The sequence below is a fragment of the Pituophis catenifer genome, unplaced genomic scaffold (genome assembly GCF_029215685.1).
Source record: "Pituophis catenifer annectens isolate HBS135680 unplaced genomic scaffold, rPitCat1.0.hap2 SCAF_1, whole genome shotgun sequence".
NCBI lineage: Eukaryota > Metazoa > Chordata > Lepidosauria > Squamata > Colubridae > Pituophis > Pituophis catenifer.
In genome coordinates, this window is record NW_027256881.1 from 352,640,709 (window position 1) to 352,665,942 (window position 25,234).

The following is a 25,234-nucleotide window of genomic DNA, read 5'->3' on the forward strand; positions in this document are numbered from 1 at the left end:
CAAGAAGGACATATTCTCATTTTGTTTCTTTTAATTGAAAATTTTTAACATGTTCACTATCAGGAGTTTGGAGTATATATGGTGTCAACTAGTCTGCTGATAGCTGCCATAGAAAAGGGGGAGGGATCGGGGGGATATTAAGAGCCGAGGTGGCGCAGTGGTTAGAGTGCTGTACTGCAGCTAGTTCAGCTGACTGCTAGTTCAGCAGATCAGCGGATCAAATCTCACCGGCTCAAGGTTGACTCAGCCTTTCATCCTTCCGAGGTGGGTAAAATGAGGACCCAGATTTTGGGGGGCAATATGCTATTTTGTATACTGTCTTTGGTGTAAGCCGCCCAGAGTCCTCGGAGAGTGGGCGGCATAGAAATATGAATAATAAATAAATAAATAATAAATATTACATTGCAGCTTTGCAACTAAGGCCGGGATTCAAGGCCATTCTTGCTGGCTATATTATGTGGTGTGAACACTTATATTATCCAAAAAAACTATGGAAGATGCCAAACTCCACCTTGTGTGCACATGCTCAGTTTCACATAACTCAAATACACAATTCCACCTTGATTGTCAAGGGCATCTTATCTGTGGATTAACAATAGGAGACCCAAACTCATTTTTCTCTATCTGGTGTATTTCTCAGTAAAGAGGAAAATTGCTTTTCCATGCAATTATCAGAAGAACAATAATTTCTAAGGTATCCCCTATGGATTTCTACCCATGAAGATCTTCCAAGTTAAAACCTGCTTTGAATTACTTACTCGGAGTTCTCCCAGTGGAGGCAGGACATGTCACCTTGCTTTGTGTTGTGAAGAGGCAACTTCACAGTTTGGTGAGACTCAGCTAGCCTTAGTTTCCTTTTTGGTCACAGACCATACACAGGTAAGAGGAAGTTGATATAAATTTGCTTTGGGGGCCATCAAGGTGGAACAGACTATCTCTCTTGTGCTAAAGCTCTGCTGAGTTTTCAAGGACTCCCTGCAATTCAACCTCTGCACACACAAAACAACCTTTTGATTTTTGATCCAGGAGGAAAAGTGAGAAGAATGGCTGGGCTGCCTCTCCTCCTCCTGCTGCTGCTCTTCTGGCTCCTGCCTTCAATTTCTGTTAAGGGAATGCAAACTGGGTGTGTGTTGACAAACACTTTACACACTACGAGAGACTTTTACAGACCTGGTGATGTTATTATTGGTGCAAATTTTCCCATGGGAACTATACATAAATTCAACTTCCAATACTTTAAAGAAGTCCCATCTTCATTTCTGGATGATATTTTGTAAGTTTCACTTAAAGGGGAAACATGTAAATAATTATTTGGTTTGTTCAAGAACTCTTTTCAGAAATATCTGTTCTAGTGATGTTTGCAATGCCCTAGCGTAGTTCAGATCTTTGTGCTTTTCTCAATAAAGAACCAAACTCATAAAATAGATCAGAATTCTCAGTCTTTGAAGGACTCTCAATCAGGAAGCTAATAAACCACCCAAAAAAGTGGGGAAGGACAACACTTTAGAAACTGTGCTGGCCTAGTGAAGAAGTTGACTTACAGAATTAATTTGGACATAAACTCCTGATACAAAACTCAAAGATGAGGTCAAGCCATTTACAGTGTCAAGGAGTTGTAAAAAAATCCATCTGCATTGGATTCAGCAATGGTTTCCAGACCTGAAGAAGCTCCTTCAAGAGGGGAGAAAATTAATGAGGGTGGAAGAGAAGTAATTGGGAAGAACTATACGCATTGGAGCAAAGTGAAGAAGGGAGGGCTGATGGAGGAGTATAAAACAATCTGTGGTATGGATAAACAGGATTTTCTCCTTGCTGTCAAGGCCATTAATCAAGGAACAGCCTTAACAATGAAAAAAACCCAAAGGAATTTGGGAGTTCCTGCTGCAAAGGACGTTTTTAAAAATGACATGACCTACTCCACACAAGCTTTCCTTAAAATTTCCCCGATGATTTTCTCACTGTAGAGTCCTACCCAAGAGCTACCAGCAGTTCGTAGCATTGGTATTTGCAGTCACAGAGGTCAACAAGGATCTGGTTCTCCTCCCCAACATCACCCTTGGCTTCCACATCTATAGCAATTTTCAGACTCAGATGGAGATTTCCATAATCAGCCTCTCCCTTCTCTCCACAAGAGGCCAAATGGTTCCAGGTTACAAATGTGACAGGCAGCACCCTCTGTTCTCTGTCATCGGAGATCTCAACCCCAGATCCTCAAGGCAGATGGCCTCCATCTTCAGCACCTTCAAGGTCCCACAGGTAAGAAGCCTCTTTGGATAGAGTATGAGGTAGACAAATAACACACAGTGTAGCTAAAGTTGGAAAAGGGGTTTGGGGGACCTACTGTATATTTATATTTTTGTGTGTTTTTATAGAAGTCAAAAGTGATAGATAATGAGCTATACTGAAATGTGGCATTTGCCAAGAGGAATTCCTTCCTAATCTTTTCTTCATAAAAGTAGTGTAGTTAGTATATTCTCTGTATTAATTTGACATTCCCTTGGCTTTTCACACATCAATACCAGGAAAAATACATAAACTCTTCTTCCTAATATGTAATCATTCTTCCTAATTTAACGTCATAATTACGTAGAATGATGGAATGCAGGGCCGGCCCAATGTGTAACATGTTCACACTGGTGCAATAGGACTGGGTACTTTGTTAATATTTAACAGGGATTTTCTGTCTTTACTGTGAGTTGTATTGTGTTGGTGGGAGTGTACTGAGGGAGCTCAACCAATCTCATTGTACATATCTTGTGCACTGACAATAAAGATTTGAAATTTCCTAAGAAGGCAAGAAAATTAAGCTTATCACTCAAAGTGAGCCAGGTGGGGCAATAATCCACATAATGGTGACCCATAAAATTTACTCTATCAAGAATCTCACTTTCTTCAGCTAGGTGTTGGCTTTGAGTTCTCTCAGGGAGAGAGAAGAGTTTATCCTTCATTCTTCTGGATTAATCCCAAGGAATCTCCTCAGTATATGGGTTTAGTCCAGCTGCTCCTGTATTTCCAGTGGAACTGGGTTGGGCTTCTGGCCTCTGAAGATGACAGGGGAGAAGGTTTCATCTCATCCCTAATGCCAATGCTCCAGGAGAAGGAGATCTGCCTGGCCTTCACTGAAAAGTTGAAACTGAATTTTCTAACTACTCCAATGTTGAAAATACTGCAAATTTCGGAGACTTGGTCTAAAGCTGAAGTGATTGTTCTATTTGGAGATCCCAATAGTATTAAAAATGTACAGGTAGCAATAAGTATCTATGAACATTTGAGAAAGACATCATTTTGGAAAGTTTGGATCTTAACTTCCCATTGGAAACTTAGTGTGGTGAGGAATCAAGATGTATCGAAAGTAGTAAAGCCCTTCCATGGGGCTTTGCATTTTCGGCCCCACACTGGGGATGTCTCAGAATTCAGTCCTTTCCTCCTGTCTTTAGACCCCTTGAAGCCACAAGGGGACGTCTTTCTCCCGCTATGTTGGGAAAGGTTGTTTGGCTGCATGATGGACAATCCAGGCAGGATCTTTCCAAAGGGGAAGAAACAATGTACAGGAAGGGAGAATTTACAAAATTTACCTTCTTACATTTTTGAAACAAGCATGGAAGGTGAAAGTTACAACATCTACAATGCGATTTATGCTGTGGCACACGCATTACATGCAATGCATGGATCTGGAGCACGACCAACCATGATGAAGCTTAGAAAGAGGATCTCAAATATTCAATCATGGCAGGTAACCCCAGTGACTTTTTATTTGATCCACAGATCAGATAAATGATAGGTAGTTGTCTAGGTAGAAAACTATCTCTATGCATTTCTTGATCTGTATGTAAAATGTATCTATGAAGAGATTAAGATAGCAATTATTGAAAACTGTCATTTGAATTAAGTATCAGTAAGAGGATTTTGTTGGAAAGGCAGAAAAAGAGAATTAAACCAAACCAATTATTCATAAGAGCAAAGAGTTTCCTAGAAGTTCCTGGAAGGACATCAATGGTTGCCTGAGAGTGTGTCATTGCTTGTACTGCTTTGTTTGTTGTGTTAAGCTTCTGTCAACCTCAGCATAGGCAGAAGAACCCAACATGGTCCTAATCTGAGTGCATTTGTAGAGGATGCTTCAACACGTCAGTTGAAGTCCTAGTCAGCATGGTAGAACCTCTTCCTTTTCTCTCAGTAGGTAGCCTGAATCCAATCTGTAAAAAGACACTCAGTTCATATTAATGTTGGTTATTGTGGCTTAGAATTATTTGTGAGTCCACTCCATTTTTTTAGTATGCCATTTCTTGTATTGCCTTGTTGGTTGGGTTAAGTCTCTGTCAACTTCAGCATATGCAGAAGAACTCAACTTGGTCCTAATGGATTCCTGATCTGAAATTCATCAGATTTTTCAACATCAAAGGCTGAATTATTCCTCTCTAGACAGTGAAGTGACAAATCTTCTACATGGCCTACACTTGGTCAGATCTACTTCTTTGTTCTGCTCTCTTTGACTATCAGTTAGAGAAAGTCTAGCTTGCAAAGTTATGATAGAGAGTATTTACCAATAAAGAAGAATATTCTAGCTCAGGATTGAAATGAAGAGTCTTGGTGCTCTTTGAATTTAGTTGATTTCTTGCAGACATTTCATGACCCAACTAGGTAGCATCATCAGTGCTAGAAAGGAGTGATATCACTATCAATGTTATCCATTTTAGGCCATGAAACATCTGCAAGAAAACAACCATGCTCAAAGAGCACAAGGGACCCCTTCAATTTAATTAATCATGCCTAAAATGCATTTCTCATGGACTCAAATAAAATTAAAAATGTAGCTTGCCAAGTATTACAAGGCAAAACTACACAATGAAATTTAGAATATGGCATTAAAATGTTTGTATGTAGCTATCATTTTTGTAAGACTGGACTTGAAGAACCCATGATATTAATGACTAATGATAAAGAAAATGTGTTGTCATTGAAGTTGAATATTTGTTGTTACTTCTGATTGCTTAGATCTCCATCAAGGGAACTCATTTAGCTTCTCAGATATAGACCCATCTCCTAGGCTGATTATGACAGAAACCAGGATGTCCTCTGTGTGGAGTTCAGCCAATTAGTCCAGGTGTCTTTTTTTTTTCAGATTCTTCCCTATCTGAGGAACATCAAGTTCAACAACAGTGCTGGAGAGGAAGTCTCCTTCTCAGAAAGTGGATTGGTGTCTACTCGTTATGACCTTCTTAACTGGGTTTTCCTCCCCAATCAATCTTTTGTCCCCATGAAAGTTGGGCAAATAGATTCCACGGCATCCCTGGGACAAGATTTCACCATTAACTCCGATGCAATCATCTGGGCCACAAAGGTGAGGTCGAAGGAAACATTATATATTTAGGATTCATTCACCCCAGGGGAGGCACAGCACCTTCTTAACTGGGAAACAGTAAAATTCACGAATTTGATGAAAAAACATTCTATTAACACATTTGAGATTTGACTTCTGAAAAGTTCAATATGAGGTAAGATTGGGAAGATTTGCTTCTAGAAACCCAGGACACTCTTAAACAGGCAGGAATGATTTCCATGGACCATTCCCATTCAGTTGGATCCTAACAATTCTCTCTTTTAGAAAAAGTTTAGCTCCATGTCACAAGCCTTCCTTTCCATTTTGAGGTCCCAGTTCCAATCTCCAGCATCCATTGGTGGTTCAGGATTGCATTGGTCTGACTCCCTCTAGAATTTGTCCTGGTTTCTGGTAAACCATTTCTTTTGAAGACATTCTAAAGATGGAAAGAGTAATGTACAAATGAATAAATGAAGAATAATCTTTGCTGAGCCACCTGCAATATCTCTCTTCTCTTTTTTAGAAGGTGCCCTTTGCCAGGTGTGTCATGAAGAGGTGCCAGGCAGGAGAGAGAAGAAGCGTTCCAGAGGGCGAGCCAGTTTGCTGCTACAAATGTGACCCTTGTCCAGAAGGAACCATTTCTAAGCAGACAGGTAGCACATTCAAATGTTGATCTTCCAGGATCAAGGAAACCATTCAATGGAAAAGTGTTAATTTTGGCATCAGCTTGGTAGGATTTATATGCTTCAATATATTCATACTTCTTTTCAGCAGACCCTCTCAATTCATGAAGCAAATCTGTACTACCCCACAGGCCACTTTTCTTGGTCCTCAGAAATTTAATATAGGTTGGTGTCAGGGTTCCAAGTAATAGACCCATATCAAGCAAAATTCCGAGGCAGGGAGATTCCTCAAAGAATAGCTTTATTGGAAATATCATATTGGAACAGATCTGGTGAAAACCGACACTGAAGATTCCCGCAGTTTTCACCTAATTAAAAGTAAAAGTTTTTCACTTTCTCAGAACAATCAGTCACATGGTCCAATCAAGGTGCTGTCTGGTTGCCTGTCGACATCACTCCACCTTCCTATGACCAGGTGTGAGAATGTCCTTGGTTCCCAAGAGAAAATATTTTGTGAAGAAATGGGATTCAAGCTTTAATTTTTATCAGAAACCTGCCTCTTCTATCAGAACACTCGATCTCCCAGGTAATTTGTAGACCTGTTAGAGACAGAGCAGATCTGTCTACCTATGTCTGCTAAACCTTTGCTGCAAAAAAAAAAGTTTGAATGAGTGGATTTGAAGTATAAAGAAGAGATGCTGAGCCAGAGAACAGATCCATTTTTCTGGCTATTCCAAGCATTGTCAGTATGGACGGATGATTTGCCTTTGTTGATTCACCAAGAAATTCACACTGACTTTCCATTTCAGATGCAGCTCACTGTGACCCCTGCCCAGAAAACCAATATCCCAACAAGGACAAGGACCACTGCATTGCCAAGAAGATCCACTTCCTTGCCTATCAAGACACCCTGGGATACATTTTAGTTTCTCTCACTCTTTCTCTCTCTGGGATCACATTGGCAGTTCTGACAATTTTCCTTAAGCATCGTGACACACCGATTGTCAAGGCCAACAACCGAGATCTCACCTACGTCCTTCTGGTCTCCCTCCTGCTCTGCTTCCTCTGCTCCTTCCTCTTCATCGGTCGACCCACGAAGCTCACCTGTCTCTTCCGACAAACTGCCTTTGCCATTTTCTTTTCCCTTGCAGTTTCCTCCGTCTTGGCAAAAACTGTCATGGTGGTTCTGGCCTTCATGGCCACCAAGCCAGGGAACAGGACAAGGAAACTCATAGGGAAACCTCTGACCAACTCCATTGTCTTAGCCTGTCCGCTGGTCCAAGCACTTCTTTGTGCCACCTGGCTGGCAACCTCTCCTCCATTTCCCAACTTTGACTTCCACTCTTTAGTAGGAGAGGCCATCTTGGAATGTAATGAAGGCTCAGGTTTAATGTTTTACACTGTCCTCTCATACTTGGGTGTTCTGGCCCTCATCAGTTTCACGGTGGCCTTTCTAGCTAGGAAATTGCCTGACAGCTTTAATGAAGCCAAGTTCATTACTTTCAGCATGCTGGTCTTTTGCAGTGTTTGGATCAGCTTCCTCCCCACCTACCTGAGCACCAAAGGGAAGTCCATGGTGGCTGTGGAGATCTTCTCCATCTTGGCCTCTGGGGCTGGTCTCTTGGGTTGCATCTTTTTCCCCAAATGCTACATTATCCTATTTAAACCCAATCTGAATTGTAGAGAGAATATAATGAGGCACAAGGATCTCTGATTATAAATATGAAGCATATTTATATTGCTACCCAATTTACACACAGGTGACTCTAGCTGGATTACAACATTAAAAACCACTACATAAAAACCCATTAAAGGCCTCATTTCCACATTCACTTATGCAGGGATTGGGAGGTTTCATTTTGATCTTGGATATTTTTCAATTTTATCTCATTTCTTTTAAAAGATGATATTAGAGATGGGCTTGTCCCTTAAACAATTGGAAATCAAGTGATGTGAGTAATCTCAGATTTTCTGTTAATCTGCAACATTCACCCACTTTTTTCATTAATGCTACTTGTCCCAAAGATCAACGATAATAAACATTGATATTGTATATCTAGATATTAGTTTCCAAAATGATAATTTCCCATTTTATTAATTTTAATCAAAATATATATTTAAGAATATGTTGGGTTTGTTTCACTCTCAGTGTTTTTAAGCTTGTTTTATTCCACTGATTCCTGAGGCTTTGCTGAATTTCCTACTGAATTTTTTTTTCAATTGACTATTAGAGGGTATTTTCTTTAAATCTAACATTGAAATGAACCTTATTGTTTCATTTTCTGTTATGTTAATTGAGAAACATACTTTATTAATAAATAAGTTCATGTGAAATTGATACTGATGGATATTTTCCTCCTCTTGCTCCCTTCTTAATATTTTTTCCAAATATTACGAAGAAGGAACGTGAGTGGGTGGATGGGTGGGTGGAGGGAAGGAAGGAAGTAAGGAAGGAAAGAAGGAAGGAGGGAGGGAGGGAAGGAAGAAAGGGTGAAGTTAAATGCAATGCATTGTGAGCAGTAAGAAAGATATGGTTGTGTGATATTCTCTTGCTTATTTAATGAACTTACAGGTAAGAATACAGGACATGCTTAACAGTTGGTTATTTGGGCATGAAAATGTCTGTTTACTCTTATATACAGTGGACAGTATGGTCTCTGAGAACTCAAATGATTTGCAATGAATGTTCATAGATTTGATATAAATATCCTCACTATGGGTAAGTATTTGGGAGGTAATATACACAACACCAAGATGGTTATGATTTATGGGGAAATGGAATGAACAAGAAGCAAGAAATGGAACGAACAGCTTTAAGGAAGCCCTTGTCAGACAGCTGCACAATCTCTGTGTCCCAGTGACTGCCTGGACCAATTCAGTCTGTATAACAGATGGGAAAATGAAGGAAATAATGATAAGGTCTGCAAATAGGTGCAGAAAGATAGAAATGATTCAACAGAGGGAAAAAGACTGATGATCAAAATCAGAATAGAAGTGGAAGGGACCTTGAAGGTCACTCCCCACTCAAGCATGAGATCCTACACCATTTCAGACACATGACTGTCCAGTCTCTTCTTAAAAACCTCCAGAGATGAAGCACCCACAACGTCTGAAGGCAAAATATTCCATTGGTTAATTGTCCTCACTGTGAGGAAGTTTCTCTTTTTTAAGTTCTATGGGAGAAGTTAGTGTCTAATTTCATCCCCTGCCATGTTGGTATTTATAAAGCACTTAGTCCATCCCAGTGTTGGTATGATTGCCCAGACTTACTAGGGTATAACTGATTGTCACAAGGGCCACCATGCCCCATGAAGACTTATACTAGCCAAACAAACTATGGAAGAGGCCAAACTCCATGCTCAGTTTCACATAACTCAAATACCCAACTTCACCTTGACTCTTAACTGCATCTGATCTGTAGAATAACAACAAGAGTCCCAAATTCATTTTTCTTTAACTGGTGTATTGCTCAGTACATAGGAAAATTGTTTTTCCTTGCAATTATCAGAAGAACAGTAATTTCCAGTGTATCCCCTATGGATTTCTACCCATGAAGTTCTTCTGAGATAAAACCTGCTTTAAATTAGATACTCAGAGTTCTCCCAGTGGGGACAGAACATGTCACTTTGCCTTGTGTTGCAAAGAGGCAACTTCAGGGTTTGGTGAGTCTCAGCTAGCCTTAGTTTCCTATTTGGTCACAGACCATACACAGGTAAGAGGAAGCACCGTTTAATATAAATTTGCGTTGGGGGCCATTCAGGCGGCACAGACTGTCTCTCTTGTGCTAAAGTTCTGCCGAGATTTCAAGGGCTCCCTACAATTTAACTTCTGCAAAAAATATAATAACCTCTTGATTTCTGATCTAGAGGGGAAGGTGAGAAGAATGACTGGGCTGTCTCTCCTGTTGCTGCTGCTCTTCTGGCTCCTGCCTCCAACTATTGCTATGATGATGCAAACTGGGTGTGTGTTGACAGACACTTTACAGAGTAAGAAAGAGTTTTACAGGCCTGGTGATGTCATTATTGGTGGGAATTTTCCGCTGGGAACTGTACTTACATTCACCTTCCAATCCTTTAAAGAAAAACCATCTATAGTTCTGGAGAATATTTTTTAAATTTCATCCAAAGGGTAAAGATGTAAATAATTATTCTGTTTGCTTTGTGTTCAGGGACTCTCTTCAAAAGTACTTGTTCTAGTGATGTTTGCAATGTTCACATTTTTGTGCTTTTCTCAACAAAGAACTAAACTCATAAAATAGGCTAGAACTCTCCATATTCCCAGAACTCTTGAAGTTAATAAACCACCGAAAAGTGAGGAAGGACAACACCTTAGAAACTGTGCTGGCCTAGTGAAGAAGTTGACTTACAACATTTATTCGGACATAAACTCCTGATGAAAAACTCAAAGATGTGGTCAATCCATTTACAGTGTGGAGCAGTTGTAAAAAATCCATCCATCTTAGAATCGGGCTTGCCCCTAAATAGGGACCTTCAGGAAATGTACAAATGTACATTTGGAATTTGGGAATGAATTCTAATGAAATTTGGAATTTCCTGATACAAAGGACATTGAAAAAATAAGCAGGATAAACTCCATCAACACAAGCTTTCCTTAAAATCTCCCCAATGATTTTCTCACTGTAGAATCGTACCCAAGAACTATCAGCAATTCATGGCCTTAGTATTTGCAGTCACAGAGATCAACAAGGATCTGGTTCTCCTCCCCAACATCACCCTTGGCTTCCACATCTATAGCAATTTTCAGGCTGAGATGGAGATTTCCATGATCAGCCTCTCCCTTCTCTCCACCCGAGGCCGAATGGTTCCAGGTTACAAATGTGACATGCAGGACCCTCTGCTCTCTGTCATCGGAGATCTCAACCCCAGATCCTCAAGGCAGATGGCCTCCATCTTCAGCACCTTCAAGGTCTCACAGGTAAGGGGGCTTCATTGGATAGAGTATGGGAGTAGACAATCAACTGAAGTGCACCCAGAAGGTAAAGGTGGAAACCAAAGGGGTTTTGGGGGACATATGCTCATATTTTTTGTCTCAAGATATGTTTTTATAGAAGACAAAAGTGATAGATAATGGGGTAATTTTGCCAAGAGGAATTCCTTCCCAATCTATTCTTCATAAAAGTGTAGTGTAGTATATTCTCTGTGTTAATTTGACATATGGTTGCCTTGGCTTCTCACTTGTCACCACCAGACAAAATCCGTAACCTCTTCTTCCTAATATGTATCCTTCTTCCTAAAAAGACCAGAAAATTAAGCTTGCCACTCAAAGTGAGCCAATCTAACAGTTCGGGCAATAATCCACCTAATGGTGACCCTTAAAATTTACTCTATCAAGAATCCTTTATCCTTTGTCCTTTATCTCCATTGTTGTTTATTTTGACTTTGGAATTGCTGTTGAATAAAATACGTGATTCAGATAAATTAAGGGGAATTAAAATTTGGCAGGATGATTATAGATTAAAAGCATTTGCAGATGACCTGGTTGTGATGTTGACCCAACCAGTACAATCGGTCACAGGTTTGATGGAAATAATTAATCAATATGGACAAGTCTCTGGATTCAAAATAAATGCAGGGAAAACAAAGATAATAACTAAAAATATGGTTGCAAGTCAAAAAGAGGAAATGGAAAGAATAACTGGATTCGAAATAGCAAATAAGGTTAAATATTTAGGTGTTTATATTATGACATCAAATGCAAAATTATATAAGTATAATTATGAATTACTGTGGCAAAAAATACAGAAGGCGTTGGAAAATTGGAAAAAATTACATCTATCGTTATTGGGAAGGATAGCGGCAGTGAAAATGAATATTTTACCAAAGCTTCTATTTCTCTTTCAAATGATACCAATATTGAAGAAAAATGGAAATTTGAATGAATGGCAGAAGGGTATTAGCAATTTTGTGTGGGCAGGAAAGAGACCAAGGGTAAAGCAAAAAATAATACAAGATATACGTGAAAGAGGAGGTCTCAAAATGCCCAATTTAAGATTATATTATGAGACAGCTGCCTTATCAGCAATCAGTGATTGGATTAATTTAACAGAAGAGAGAATATTGAATATTGAGGGATATGACTTATTATATGGGTGGCATGCATATTTATTATATGACAAAAAGGTGGATAAGAATTTCAGAAGTCATATACTGAGGAATGCATTGTTACGTGTATGGAAAAAAATATCAATATAAATTAAATAGTAAATTACCCATATGGGCAATACCTAGACACACGATGGAAAATATAAGTATAGAACAAAAACAAGATGTGATTACTTATAAAGAGCTTCTTCTTATGGAAAGAGGTATATTGAAGTTAAAGTCTCTAGAGGTATTAAAGCAAGAAAGGGTAATACAAACTTGGTTTCAGTATGGACAGTTGTACAGTAGATGGAAAGAAGATCAGAAAATTGGTATTATACAAAATGATGAAAACTTGATAAAACAAATAAGGGATCAAAGCCCAATGCATATTAAAAGGTTGTATAATGCATTGATAGAAATAGATTCAGAGATGGAATTAGTGAAGGATTGTATGATAAAATGGGCACAAAATATTGAGGAACCAATAATGATGGAAACGTGGGAAAAAATATGGGTTAGAAATGTAAAATTTACTCAAGCTCAAAATTTGAGAGAAAATTTTTACAAAATGTTTTATAGATGGCACTTAGATCCCAAAAAGTTAGCCAGTATGTATCCCAGTTTACAGTCCACATGCTGGAGAGGTAAATGTGATGACGCAACGTATTATCATATATGGTGGACTTGTAAAAAAATTGAGGCATTCTGGATTAAGATATGGTGGATTATGCAAAATATTCTCAAAAAGAAGATAAAATTTACGCCACAACTTTTTTTATTGGGTATAATTACAGATTGTACGGTGATAGAGACTAAATTGATATTGAATCTAATAACTGCAGCCAGATTGTTGGTGGCGCAGTATTGGAAGAAGGAAGACTTACCTACTATTGAGGACTGGACATTAAAAGTAACTAATTTGCCGGAAATGGCCAAAATATCTGCATATTTGAAAGACTGTTCAAATGAAAGACACATAGCAGAATGGAGAAGATGGATCGACTACATTCAGAATAAATATGGGACTAAAAAGTTGCAAATAGCTTATGAATGAAATATTTAGATAGATTTTTTATACTTATATATTTTGGCATGTAAGGGGGAGTTAAAGTGCTGAGGGATGTTTAGAGTTTATAGTTAGGTTGTTTATGTTTGACTATGTTTGTTTAATATTTTACCCTGTATTTTGCTCTGGGAAGTCGGGGGGGAGGGGGGAGGAGGGGGAGGAGGAGAGGAACAGGTTTGTGTAAAACTGTAAAACTCTTTAATAAAAAAAAAAAAAGAATCTCATTTTCTCCAGCTCAGTGTTGGCTTTGAGATCCCTCTGGAATACAGATCAGTTCATCCTTCCTTTTTCCGGATTAATCCCAGGGAATTTCCCCAGTACGTGGGTATAGTCCAGCTGCTCCTGCATTTCCACTGGAACTGGGTTGGGCTGGTGGCCCCTGAAGATGACAGTGGAGAACGTTTCATCTCATCTCTGACGCCAATGATCCAGGAGAAGGAGATCTGCCTGGCCTTCACTGAAAAGTTGAAATTGAATTTTGTTACTATTCCAGTGTTGAAAATACTTCAGATTTCGGAGGCTTGGTCTAAAGCTGAAGTGATTATTCTATTTGGAGACACTAATAGTATTACAAATGTACAGGCAGCAGTGAGTGTCCATGAACATTTGAGAAAGACATCATTTCGGAAAGTTTGGATCTTAACTTCCCATTGGAAACTTAGTGTGGTGAGGGATCAAGAAGTATCGATAGTAGTAAAGCCCTTCCATGGGGCTTTGCATTTTAGGCCCCACACTGGGGATGTCTCAGAATTCAGCCGTTTCCTCCTGTCTTTAGACCCCTTGAAGCCACAAGGGGACGTCTTTCTCTCGCTATGTTGGGAAATGTTGTTTGGCTGCAGGATCCACAAACTAGGCGAGATCCTTCCAAAGGGAGAGAAACAATGTACAGGAAAGGAGAATTTACGGAATCTGCCATCTTACGTGTTTGAAACAAGCATGGAAGGTGAGAGTTACAATATCTACAATGCCATTTATGCTGTGGCACACGCATTACATGCAATGCATGGATCTGGAGCACGACCAACCATGATGAGGTTTGGAAAGAGGATCTCCAACATTCAATCATGGCAGGTAATCCCAGTGACTTTTTATCTCGTCCACAGATCTTTAGATAGGAATCTACCTATATGCATTTCTTGCATTAAATATCTATATGCTATCTATATGTTTTATTTGTAATTTTTCTTTAACAGCCATACATATCTTGTGGAAAGTGCGTTGTCTGGGTTGATATACTTTTTACACAATGCTAACATAATAGTACGATTAGATATACATAACCATAGTATTCTGACTTGTCATGCACACTGTAATTCTAGCAAATTATGATACATCAGTGTTTGTAATAGTATTTTCCCAATTTGTACTTTCTACTCTCCCCCCTCAGTTTTAATATAGCCCCCATTTTGAAAACTATTTTGTCTCCATCCATCATCTCTTTTTTTTTAAAAAAATCATTATTTAATGACCTTTTGGTAGCTTTTTCATTGATTATATACATATATAATGTAACTTATTATACATACATATGTGTGTGTGTGTGTGTGTGTGTGTGTGTGTGTGTGTGTGTGTGTGTCTTTTTAAGTTTTGGCGGGTGTGTGTATGTAAAAAGTTAAAATCTTGGGTGTTTTCCCGCATCATTATAAGCTTGTTAGTTAAAATGTTTAAAATCCTGGCTAAGATCCCAGCTCAGAATCCTCTAAATTCCCAAACAAAAACCTTTTTAAGGTCTTTCAAAAAACTCTGGCTGAAATCCTAACCAACACTTTAAGGTTAGGCAACGTTTAGACAAGCTCTCTACCTTGTCATCTTCGGGCCTTTATTATCAGTTTAGAAGCTGTGGGTCCTGCTTCATTATCGTAGCGGCAGCCTGACTGCATGTTAAAGGTCCACATTTCTCTGGCTCCCTATTACCAACTGTCCACTGCAAAGAGGTAAGAATTCTAGTAGGCATCACAGCACCACTGGTTGCCTGTTGAGATCTTGGCATATCTTCTGGCTTGGTTCTCTCTGTCTCCCTATTGCTAGCTATCGACTGCAAAGAGGAAAGGGTTCTTATACGCATTACAACACCACTGGTTGCCTGTTGGGATCTCTGCCTATCCTCTGATGTTAAAATTCGAGTTTCCCTCAGTGCAGGTTTCCAAATACTTGATAACCTAGAGGCGTCATCTAGAGGATTCTGAGCTGTGATCTTAGCCAGGATTTTAAAGTCTCATTCGTCATCTTCAGGCTGGTGTCTTCGGCTTCGTGCTTCTAGGAGCAATGTGTGTGATTGCAGCTGTTTCTTCCTTTTAAGTTCACACCCCCACTGGCAGTTAAAAGGAAGAAACAGCTGCGATCACACACATTGCTTCTAGAAGCACGAAGCCGAAGACACCAGCCTGAAGATGACGAATGAGACTTCGTAGAAACGTTGCCAAGAAACCTCCAATTTTACGCAGGAGAAAACCCGAATAACCAAAGACCTACATGTGTGTGTGTGTGTGTGTGTGTGTGTGTGTGTGTGTGTGTGTATATAGACCACTCAGCGTTAACTTGCAATCTTAGATCGATCTGCAGCTTTATTTACCACCTGTTCCCCCAAGATTACCCTGATTATTTAACCCTAAATACTTTGTCCAGTGGCTCTGCCTTACTTTTTTGATCTAATCCTCGGCCATCGCTGGTATCAGGACTGGAGGAGATACAGACATCGAGAGTCTTGGATTATGGGGAGATAGACCACCTTCTCTTTGTTTGTTTCAAATGGTTTGGTCGCTGTGAGAGGACGACCTTTTGAGACCTCTACCCCCACCTCCTTTGGATGGACTTACTACAACCACAAGACTTCCCATCGTCGTGAGAGGGCGATGATGTTCCGATGTATTGACATTTGTAACTTACTGGTCTCCCTTTTACATCTATTTCCTCCCTTATTTTAAATTACCTGTCTTAACCATCTCTAACACTCTTAGAAGAAAATGATCCTTCATCTCCTTCAACTCGCTCCTATCTTTGATGTATTCAACTGCGGAGCTCCTTGCACTGCGAGATTCCCCCCTCTCGCATGTCTGGCCCTCTCAGTTATCAAGGGCCGCCCTTGAGGACGGGTTTTGGAACCCTGAGAGGTGGTTTGCAAAAAAACGACGGCTTTGGGGGTTTTTAGATAAATCTTTAAGTTCTATTTTAAGGGGTTCTGGGAGGGATTGTGGGAATGGATCTGGGGGGATCCATAAATCCACTGAAAGGGGTAATGGGTCTGATAATCATGGTGGGGAGGATGGGGACAGAAATCTGACAAGGATGCAGGGGGATGAAGCAATGGGCATTAGTATAGTAAGTGGGAGGGGCAGATATGATGGCTGCAGGGGGCCATATTATGTTTCGGGAGTGCGCACTCGATGTTTACGAGCGATTGCCCACTCCGACCCCCAAAGCACTGCTCGTTTCCCGGGTTGTTCAGAGTCTCAGACCCTGGGTCTATGGCTGATGTTATGTAATGCCAGGTCAGTGGTAAATAAAGCCCCCCTCATTCATGATCTTATTTCAGAGGGGGGTGCTGACCTGGCAGGGATTACAGAGACCTGGTTAGGCCAGGAGGGAGGAGTTCCCCTTGTGGAAATGTGCCCGCCAGGTTTCCGTGCATTCCATCAGCCAAGGGCTCAGGGAAGGGGTGGGGGAGTGGCAGCAATCTTTAGAGAAAGTCTTTGCCCGAGGGAGGCCACTGTTCCTCAGATAGCCGGATGTGAGTCCCTCCTTGTGAAGTGGGGTCAGGGGATTCAGATGGGCCTACTGATTGCGTACCTGGCTCCCTGCCACGTAACAGCGGTCCTGCCTGAGCTGCTCGACATTATAGCCGGGGTGGCGGTGGAAACCCCCAGACTTATTGTTATGGGGGATTTTAACCTGCCATCTGCTGGTGAGATGTCGGAGACGGCTCGGGAGTTCATGGCTTCCATGACGGCCATGGGCCTGACCCAGGTAGTTCAAGGCCCCACCCACTTGGGGAATCACACTCTGGACTTGATTTTTATCTCTGATCAGTGGCTGAATGATCTAAGAATAGGGGATATAGACATCAAGCCCTTGTCATGGTCTGATCATTCTCTCCTTCACATGGACTTTCAAGTCACTTCCACCCTCCGCAGGGAGACGGAACCAACCAAATGGTTCCGTCCCAGGTGCCTGATGGACCCCAAAAGGTTCCTGATGGAGCTTGGGCCATTTCCTGAGACTCTGGCTCACGACTCGACTGAGGACCTGGTGGTCGCCTGGGACAGGGCGGCTACTGGGGCCTTGGACCGCGTCGTGCCTTTGCGGCCTCTGACCCGATGCCAATCTCGTCTAGCTCCTTGGTTTTCCGAGGAGCTGAGAGAGATGAAGCGTCGGAAAAGACGCCTGGAGAGTGATTGGAGGACAAGCCGATCTGAATCTGACCGAACACAGGTGAGATCTTATATTAAGATCTACCTAGTGGCGATAAGAGCGGCGAAGTCTAGCTACTTCTCCGCTCTTATTGCATCTGCAGAGAACCGCCCAGCTGCGCTGTTTAGGGTGACCCGCTCCCTACTTCAGGTGGGGGTACGGGAAGATCCCTTAAAGGGTCGAGCTGAGGATTTTGTACAATTCCTGCATGATAAAGTCGGTCAGATTCGGGAAGGCCTGGACTCCGATTGGGTAGATCCAGGGGAGGAGACGGGGGCAGGTCTTGAGAGCGTTATCTGGGAAGAGTTTGACTCTGTGGCTCCTGAGGACGTGGACAGGATTCTGGGCAAGCTTAACGCTTCCACATGTTTATTGGACCCGTGTCCCTCCTGGTTGGTACTGGCCTCCCGGGAGGTTACACGAGGCTGGCTCCAGGGGATTATAAATGCTTCCCTGAGTGAGGGTGTCTTTCCCGCCGCCTTGAAAGAGGCGGTTGTGAAGCCCCTCCTCAAGAAGCCTTCCCTGGACCCGGCTATATTATCAAATTATTGTCCAGTCTCCAATCTTCGCTTTGTTGCGAAGGTTGTTGAGAGTGTGGTGGCGCGACAACTACCCCGATACCTGGATGAAGTTGTCTATCTGGATCCGTTCCAGTCGGGCTTCAGGTCACGATACAGCACAGAAACGGCATTGGTCGCATTGGTGGATGATCTCTGGAGGGCTCGGGACAGAGGTTGCTCCTCTATCCTGGTCCTATTAGATCTCTCAGCGGCTTTTGATACCATCGACCATGGTATCTTACTGCACCGGCTGGAGGGGTTAGGAATAGGGGGCACTGTTCTTCGGTGGTTCTCCTCCTTCCTCTCTGACCGTTCGCAGTTTGTGTTGGCAGGGGGGCAGAGGTCGACCTCGAGGCACCTTATTTGTGGGGTGCCGCAAGGGTCAGTCCTCTCACCCCTTCTGTTCAACATTTATGTAAAACCGCTAGGTGAGATCATCCGTGGTTTTGGGGTGAGTGTTCATCAGTATGCTGATGACACACAGCTATACATCTCCACCCCAGACCACCCCAATGATGCCCTTGCTGTGATGTCCCGTTGCCTGGAGGCCCTGCGGATCTGGATGGGGAGAAACAAGCTCAGACTCAACCCCTCCAAGACCGAGTGGCTGTGGCTTCCGGCGTCCCGGTATAGTCAGCTGGTACCATCACTGACAATAGGGGATGAGATCTTGCTCCCCACAGAGAGGGCCCGCAACTTGGGTGTCCTCCTGGATTCACGGTTATCTTTAGAAGATCATTTGACGGCCGTGGCCAGGGGTCCCTTTTATCAGGTTCGCCTGATCCGCCAGTTGCATCCCTTTCTGGATCGGGACGCCTTGCGCACGGTCACTCATGCCCTAGTTACCTCCCGTATGGACTTGAAAAGCACCCGGAGGCTCCAACTGGTCCAGAACGTAGCCGCGCGGGTGATTATGGGCGCAGCTCATTACGCCCATGTAACACCTCTCCTACGCGAGCTGCACTGGCTCCCGGTGGTCTTCCGGGTGCGATTCAAGGTGTTAGTTATCACCTTTAAAGCGCTCCATGGCTTAGGACCTGGGTACCTACGAGACCGTCTTTTGCCACCAATAGCCTCCCACCGACCAGTTTGTTCTCACAGGGAGGGACTACTCAGGGTACCGTCAGTCAAATTATGTCGACTGGCGACTCCCAGGGGGAGGGCCTTCTCTGTGGGGGCTCCAACCCTTTGGAATGAACTGCCCCCGGAGATACGGAATATCCCTGATCTCCGTGCTTTCCGCCGTGCCCTCAAGACCCTGATGTTCCAACAGGCAGGGCTAAACATACAAACATGCAAATGATTTTTTAAATGTTATCTAATTCTGGGTTTTATTTAATTGACCAAACTAAGTAACAATTTTAATTAGCAATTTTATGATGTTTGTGTGTCTATATTTTTCTTGACTGTACACCGCCTTGAGTCCTACGGGAGAAAGGCGGTATAGAAATATAATAATAAATAAATAAATAAAATAAATATATATTTTAAAATATATATATTAAATATTTAATATATACAGGGTTTTTATATAATATATATGACAGGGTTTAACAATAAACCCTGTCATTTGAATTAAGTGAGAGGTTTTTGTTGAAAAGGGATAGATGGAGGAAAAAGAGAATTAAACCAAACTGATTATTCATAAGAGGAAAGAGCTTCCTAGAAGTTCCTGGAAGGACATCAGTGGTTGCCTGAGAATCAGGTGTAACCACTTCAAGGAGAAGTGGTCATCACAGACTATGATGACAATCTGGGTGCATTTCCACAAGATGCTTCAACAGGTCGGTTGAAGTCCTAGGCAGGAATTTTTGTAGAATCTCTTCATTTTCTCTCAGTAGGTAGCCTGAATCCAATCTGTAAAAAGACCCTCAATTCATTTTACTGTTGTGTCTTAGAATTCTTTCTGACTCTACCCTATTTTTATAGTATGTTGCTTCTTGTACTGCTTTGTTTGTTGTGTTAAGTCTCTGTCAACCTCAGAATATGAAGAAGAATTCAACATGGTCCTAATGGGTTCCTGATCTAAAATTTCAACATCCAAGGATAAATTATTCCTCTCTGGACAGTGAAGTAACAAATCCTCCATGTGGCCCTTCTTGGTCATATCTACTTCTTCATTCTGTTCTCTTTGACTATCAGCTAGAGAAAGTCTAGCTTGCAAAGTTATGTTGGAAAGTATTTACCAATAAAGGAGAATATTAGAGGTTGAAATGAAGAGTCTTGGTGCTCTAAGAGCATTATCAATGCTAGAAGGGAGTGATATCACTATCAATGTTATCCATTTTAGGCCATAAAACATCTGCAAGAAAACAACCACGCTCAAATAGCTCCAAGGACCCTGTCGATTTAATTATTTAATCATTCTTCAAATGCATTTCTCATGGACTCAAATAAAATTAAAAATGTAACTTGCCAAGTATCACAAAACAAAACTACACAATGTAATTTAGAATATGGAATTAAAATGTTTATATGTAGCTATCATTCTTGTAAGACTGGAATTGAAGAAGCCATGATACTGATGTCCAGCAAAATGTGTTGTCATTGAAGTTGAATATTTGATGTTACTTCTGATTACTTTGATCTCCATTAAGGGAACTCATTTAGCTCCTCAGATATAGACCCATCTCCTAGGCAGATTATGACAGAAACCAGGATGTCCTATGTGTGGAGTTCAGTCAATTAGTCCAGGTGTCTTTTTTTTTCAGATTCCTTCCCATCTGAGGAACATCAAGTTCAACAATTGTGCTGGAGAGGAAGTCTCCTTCTCAGAAAATGGATTGGTTTCTACTCGTTATGATCTTCTCAACTGGCTTTTCCTCCCCAATCAATCTTTTGTCCCTATGAAAGTTGGGCAAATAGATTCGACGGCTTCCCAAGGAAAAGATTTCACCATTAACTCCGATGCAATCATCTGGGTGACAAAGGTGAGCTGGAAGGAAACGTTATAAATTCAGCAAAGGATTTATTCACTCCAGGAGATGCATAACACCCTTTTCACTGGGAAACAGTTAAATTCAGGGATTTGATGAAAAAACAAGCTTTTGAGTTGAACACATTTGAGATTTGACTTCTGAAAAGTCCAGGATAGGATAGGTTAGGAAGAATTCCTATGTCAACGTCCCAGCACTGACATATATAAGGAGAGGAGAAGCTTGAACTTTTGCCTACTAAATCCCTTTGAAGATTCTGTCTCCTCGGAGATGGGAGGGGGGAGACATTCCTGTGATCTGACGAAGAAGGGTTGAGGAAAGTGGCTTGGAAGATAGCCAATGAGAAGCAGAGAATATGGGGATTGGAAAGGGAGGGATTGGGGGGTAAAGGTCAGTACTGACCGCGAAAGAGCCAGGATCAGATCGCTATGCTCAATAAAGAGAAAATTTCCTCAAAGATCGGCAGTTTGGAAATTCATTTATTTTGAGATAGCATCAAAACCTGACATCCCGCTTGAAACCTAGAACACTATTGAAGCAAGCAAGAATGGTTTTCATGGACCATTTCCATTCAGTTGGATCCCCACAGTTCTTTCTTTTAGAAAAGCTGTAGCTCCATGTCACAAGTCTTCATTTGCATTTCGAGGTCCCAGTTCCAATCTCCAGCATCCGTTGGTGGGTCAGGATTGCATTGGCCTGACTCCCTCTGGAGCTTATCCTGATTTTTGGTAAACCATTTCTTTTGAAGGTGTTCTAAAGATGGAAAGAGCAGTGTACAAATGAATAAATGAAGCATATTCATTGCTGGGGCCACCTACAGTATCTCTCTTCTCTTTTTTAGAAGGTGCCCTTTGCCAGGTGTGGCATGAAAAGGTGCCATGCAGGAGAGAAAAGAAACGTTCCAGAGGGCAAGCAGGTGTGCTGCTACCAATGTGACCCTTGTCCAGAAGAGACCATTTCTAATGAGACAGGTAGACACGCTTTAAATGTAGCTCTTCCAGGATCAAGGAAACCAGTGGAAAATATTAATTTTGGTAGGATTTACATGATTCAGCATATTCATCCTTTTCAGCAGACCCTCTCAATTCATGAATCTTAACTGTACTCCTCCACAGGCCTCTTTTCTTGCTCCTCATAAATTTAATACAGGTTGGTTACAGGGTTCCGAGTAATACACCCATATCAAGCAAAACTCCAAGGCAGGTAGATTCCTCAAAGAGTAGCTTTATTGGATATTGGAATAGATTCTGGTGAAAACCGACACTGAAGATTCCCACAGTTTTCACCTAATTAAAAGTAAAAGTTTGTCACTTTCTCAAAACAATCAGTCACATGGTCCAATTATATTGCTATCTGGTTGCCTGGTGACATGACTCCACCTTCCTCTGAATATATTCTGTGAGAATGTCCTTGGTTCCGAAGAGAAAGTATTTTGTTTTGGCTACAAAATCCAGCTATCTAAAATCCTGCCTCCATATTCCTCAGCCCCAGGGTGAAACATTGAAGCTGTCAAGATGGCTCTGGTCAGGTCAGCTTCAGGATTGACAGTTGGTTTTGGGGCACAATTCATGGGTTCCCTACCTGGCTTTCTACTCCTACTTATACATCCCATCAGGAAAACCAGATACCAATCTTTCTGGGAAAGACTAGGATGTGAGATTCTAGCTTTAATCTTAATTAATGAACTGCCTCTTCTATCAGAACATTCAAACTCCCAGGAAATTTATGGACCTGTCTGACACAGAGCAGGTACATCTATCTATGTCTGCTAACCCTTCCCTGCAAAAAAAGTTTGAATGGGTGGATTTGAAGCATAAAGGAAAGATGTTGAGCCAGTTTTTCTGGCTAACTCAGCATTGTCAATATGGAAGGATGATTTGCCCTTGTTGATTCACCATGAAATTGACACTGACTTTTGATTTCAGATGCAGCTCACTGTGACCCCTGCCCAGAAAACCAATATCCCAACAAGGACAAGGACCACTGCATTGCCAAGAAGATCCATTTCCTTGCCTATCAAGACATCCTGGGATACTCTTTAGCATCTCTCAGTCTTTTCCTCTCTGTGACCACATCGGCAGTTCTGGTGATTTTCCATAAAAATCACAACACACCAATTGTCAAGGCCAACAACAGAAATCTCACCTACATCCTACTGGTCTCCCTCCTGCTCTGCTTCCTCTGCTCCTTCCTCTTTATTGGTCGACCTGGGAAGCTCACCTGTCTCTTCCGACAAACTGCCTTTGCCATTCTCTTTTCCCTTGCAGTGTCCTCCGTCTTGGCAAAAACTGTCATGGTGGTTCTGGCCTTCATGGCCACCAAGCCAGGGAACAAGACAAGGAAACTCTTAGGAAAACCTCTGACGAACTCCATTGTCTTAGCGTGTCCCCTGGTCCAAGCAGTTCTTTGTTCCACCTGGCTGGCAACCTCTCCTCCATTTCCCAACTTTGACTTCCACTCTTTAGTAGGAGAGGCCATCTTGGAATGTAATGAAGGCTCAGGTTTAATGTTTTACACTGTCCTCTCCTACCTGGGTGTTCTGGCCCTCATCAGTTTCACGGTGGCCTTTTTGGCTAGGAAATTGCCTGACAGCTTTAATGAAGCCAAGTTCATTACTTTCAGCATGCTGGTCTTTTGCAGTGTTTGGATCAGCTTCCTCCCCACCTACCTGAGCACCAAAGGGAAGTCCATGGTGGCTGTGGAGATCTTCTCCATCTTGGCCTCTGGCGCTGGTCTTTTGACTTGCATCTTTTTCCCCAAATGCTACATTATCCTATTTAAACCCAATCTCAATTGTAGAGAGAATATAATGAGGCACAAGAATCTCTGATTATAATCTCTGATTATAAATATGAAACATATTTATATTGATACCCAATTTACACACAGGTGACACTAGCTGGATTACAACACTAAAAACCACAACATAAAAACCCATTAAATGCCTCATTTCCACATCCACTTATGCAGGGATTAGGAGTATTCATTTTGATCTTGGTTATTTTTCAATTTGATCTCATTTCTTTTAAAAGTGGAAATCAGAGGCGGGCTTGTCCATTAAACAATTGGAAATCAAGTGATGTGAGTAATCTCAGAATGTCTGTTAATCTGCAACAATCGTCCACTTTTTTCATTAATGCTAGTTGATAATAAACATTGATATTGTATATCTGGATATTAGTTTCCAAAATGATAGTTTCCCATTTTATTAATTTTAATCAGAAGCATATTTAAGAATATGTTGGGTTTGTTTTACTCTCAGTGTTTTTAAGATTGTTTCCTTCCACTGATGCCTGAGGCTTTGCTGAATTTCCTACTGAAATTTTTTCTTTCAATTGACTATTAGGGGTTTTTTTCTTTAATTCTAGCATTGAAATGAACCATATTGTTTTATTCTCTATTATGTTAATTGAGAAACATACTTTATTAATAAATAAGCTCATGTGAAATTGATATTGATGGATATTTTACTGTTCTTGCTCTCTTCTTAATATTTTCCAAATATTACGAAGAAGGAAGGTGGGTGGATGAATGGAAGGAAGGAAGGAAGAAAGGAAGGAAAGAAGGAAGGAGGGAGGGAGGGAGGGAAGGAAGGAAGGAAGGGTGAAGTTAAATACAATGTATTGTGAGTAGTAAGAAAAATATGTGTCAGGTTTCGTTGCTATTTTAAATAAACTTCATTCTCAAACGCAAGGTCTCTAATGAATCTTTTTTTTTAATTTAAGAATAGGAGAACGACATCCCTGAACTCTGTGTGTAGCCAAGACTGGCACCTCCTTCCAAACCCCTCCCTTTCCGTTCCTCAACCCCAATGTCTCATTGGCCATCATCCCAAGCACTTTCTTTTCACAGGAATTTCCCCCCTCCCTCTGTCACACAGGGAACGCTATCTACTGAAGAGCAGGGAACTAGGTAAAAGTTCATCTCAGCATTAAAGCAAAGCTTCTCCCTCTTTCATTCATTCATGTCAGCGCTGAAGGAGATCATAATTTGGAACGCTGACATCCGGCCCCTCTCCCTTCACTTCTCCGACGTAACCTGCCCCATAGGAGAAACACAACAAGATAAGTATCATTGTCCCCTTCTTTGCTGCGAACCCCCCCCTGGCTTTCCTGGGTGGTCTGCATGGAATTTTGCTATAAGGCGGTCAGCTTGGATGTTTGAGCTCTTCACCCAGGAAGCCTCTGACAACGGGTAGTCCTTCCATTTAATTAAGTACTG

General features: G+C 41.4%; 2 protein-coding genes across 2 annotated transcripts; both read left to right on the forward strand.

Annotated features, from left to right (window-relative positions):
- The first annotated feature begins 1,646 nt into the window (after window positions 1-1,646).
- On the forward strand, window positions 1,647-7,654 carry LOC139313434 (vomeronasal type-2 receptor 26-like). The gene is made up of 5 exons (XM_070939049.1): window positions 1,647-1,768; window positions 1,965-2,256; window positions 5,120-5,338; window positions 5,841-5,970; window positions 6,750-7,654. Exons 1-5 carry the CDS (start codon window positions 1,647-1,649, stop codon window positions 7,652-7,654), a joined length of 1,668 nt encoding a protein of 555 aa, XP_070795150.1.
- A 2,169-nt stretch (window positions 7,655-9,823) lies between these two features.
- On the forward strand, window positions 9,824-23,843 carry LOC139313445 (vomeronasal type-2 receptor 26-like). The gene is made up of 7 exons (XM_070939057.1): window positions 9,824-9,900; window positions 10,584-10,875; window positions 13,429-13,574; window positions 13,950-14,181; window positions 20,789-21,007; window positions 21,855-21,984; window positions 22,939-23,843. The coding sequence occupies exons 1-7, from the start codon at window positions 9,824-9,826 to the stop codon at window positions 23,841-23,843; spliced, it is 2,001 nt and encodes a 666-aa protein (XP_070795158.1).
- Window positions 23,844-25,234: the final 1,391 nt, after the last annotated feature.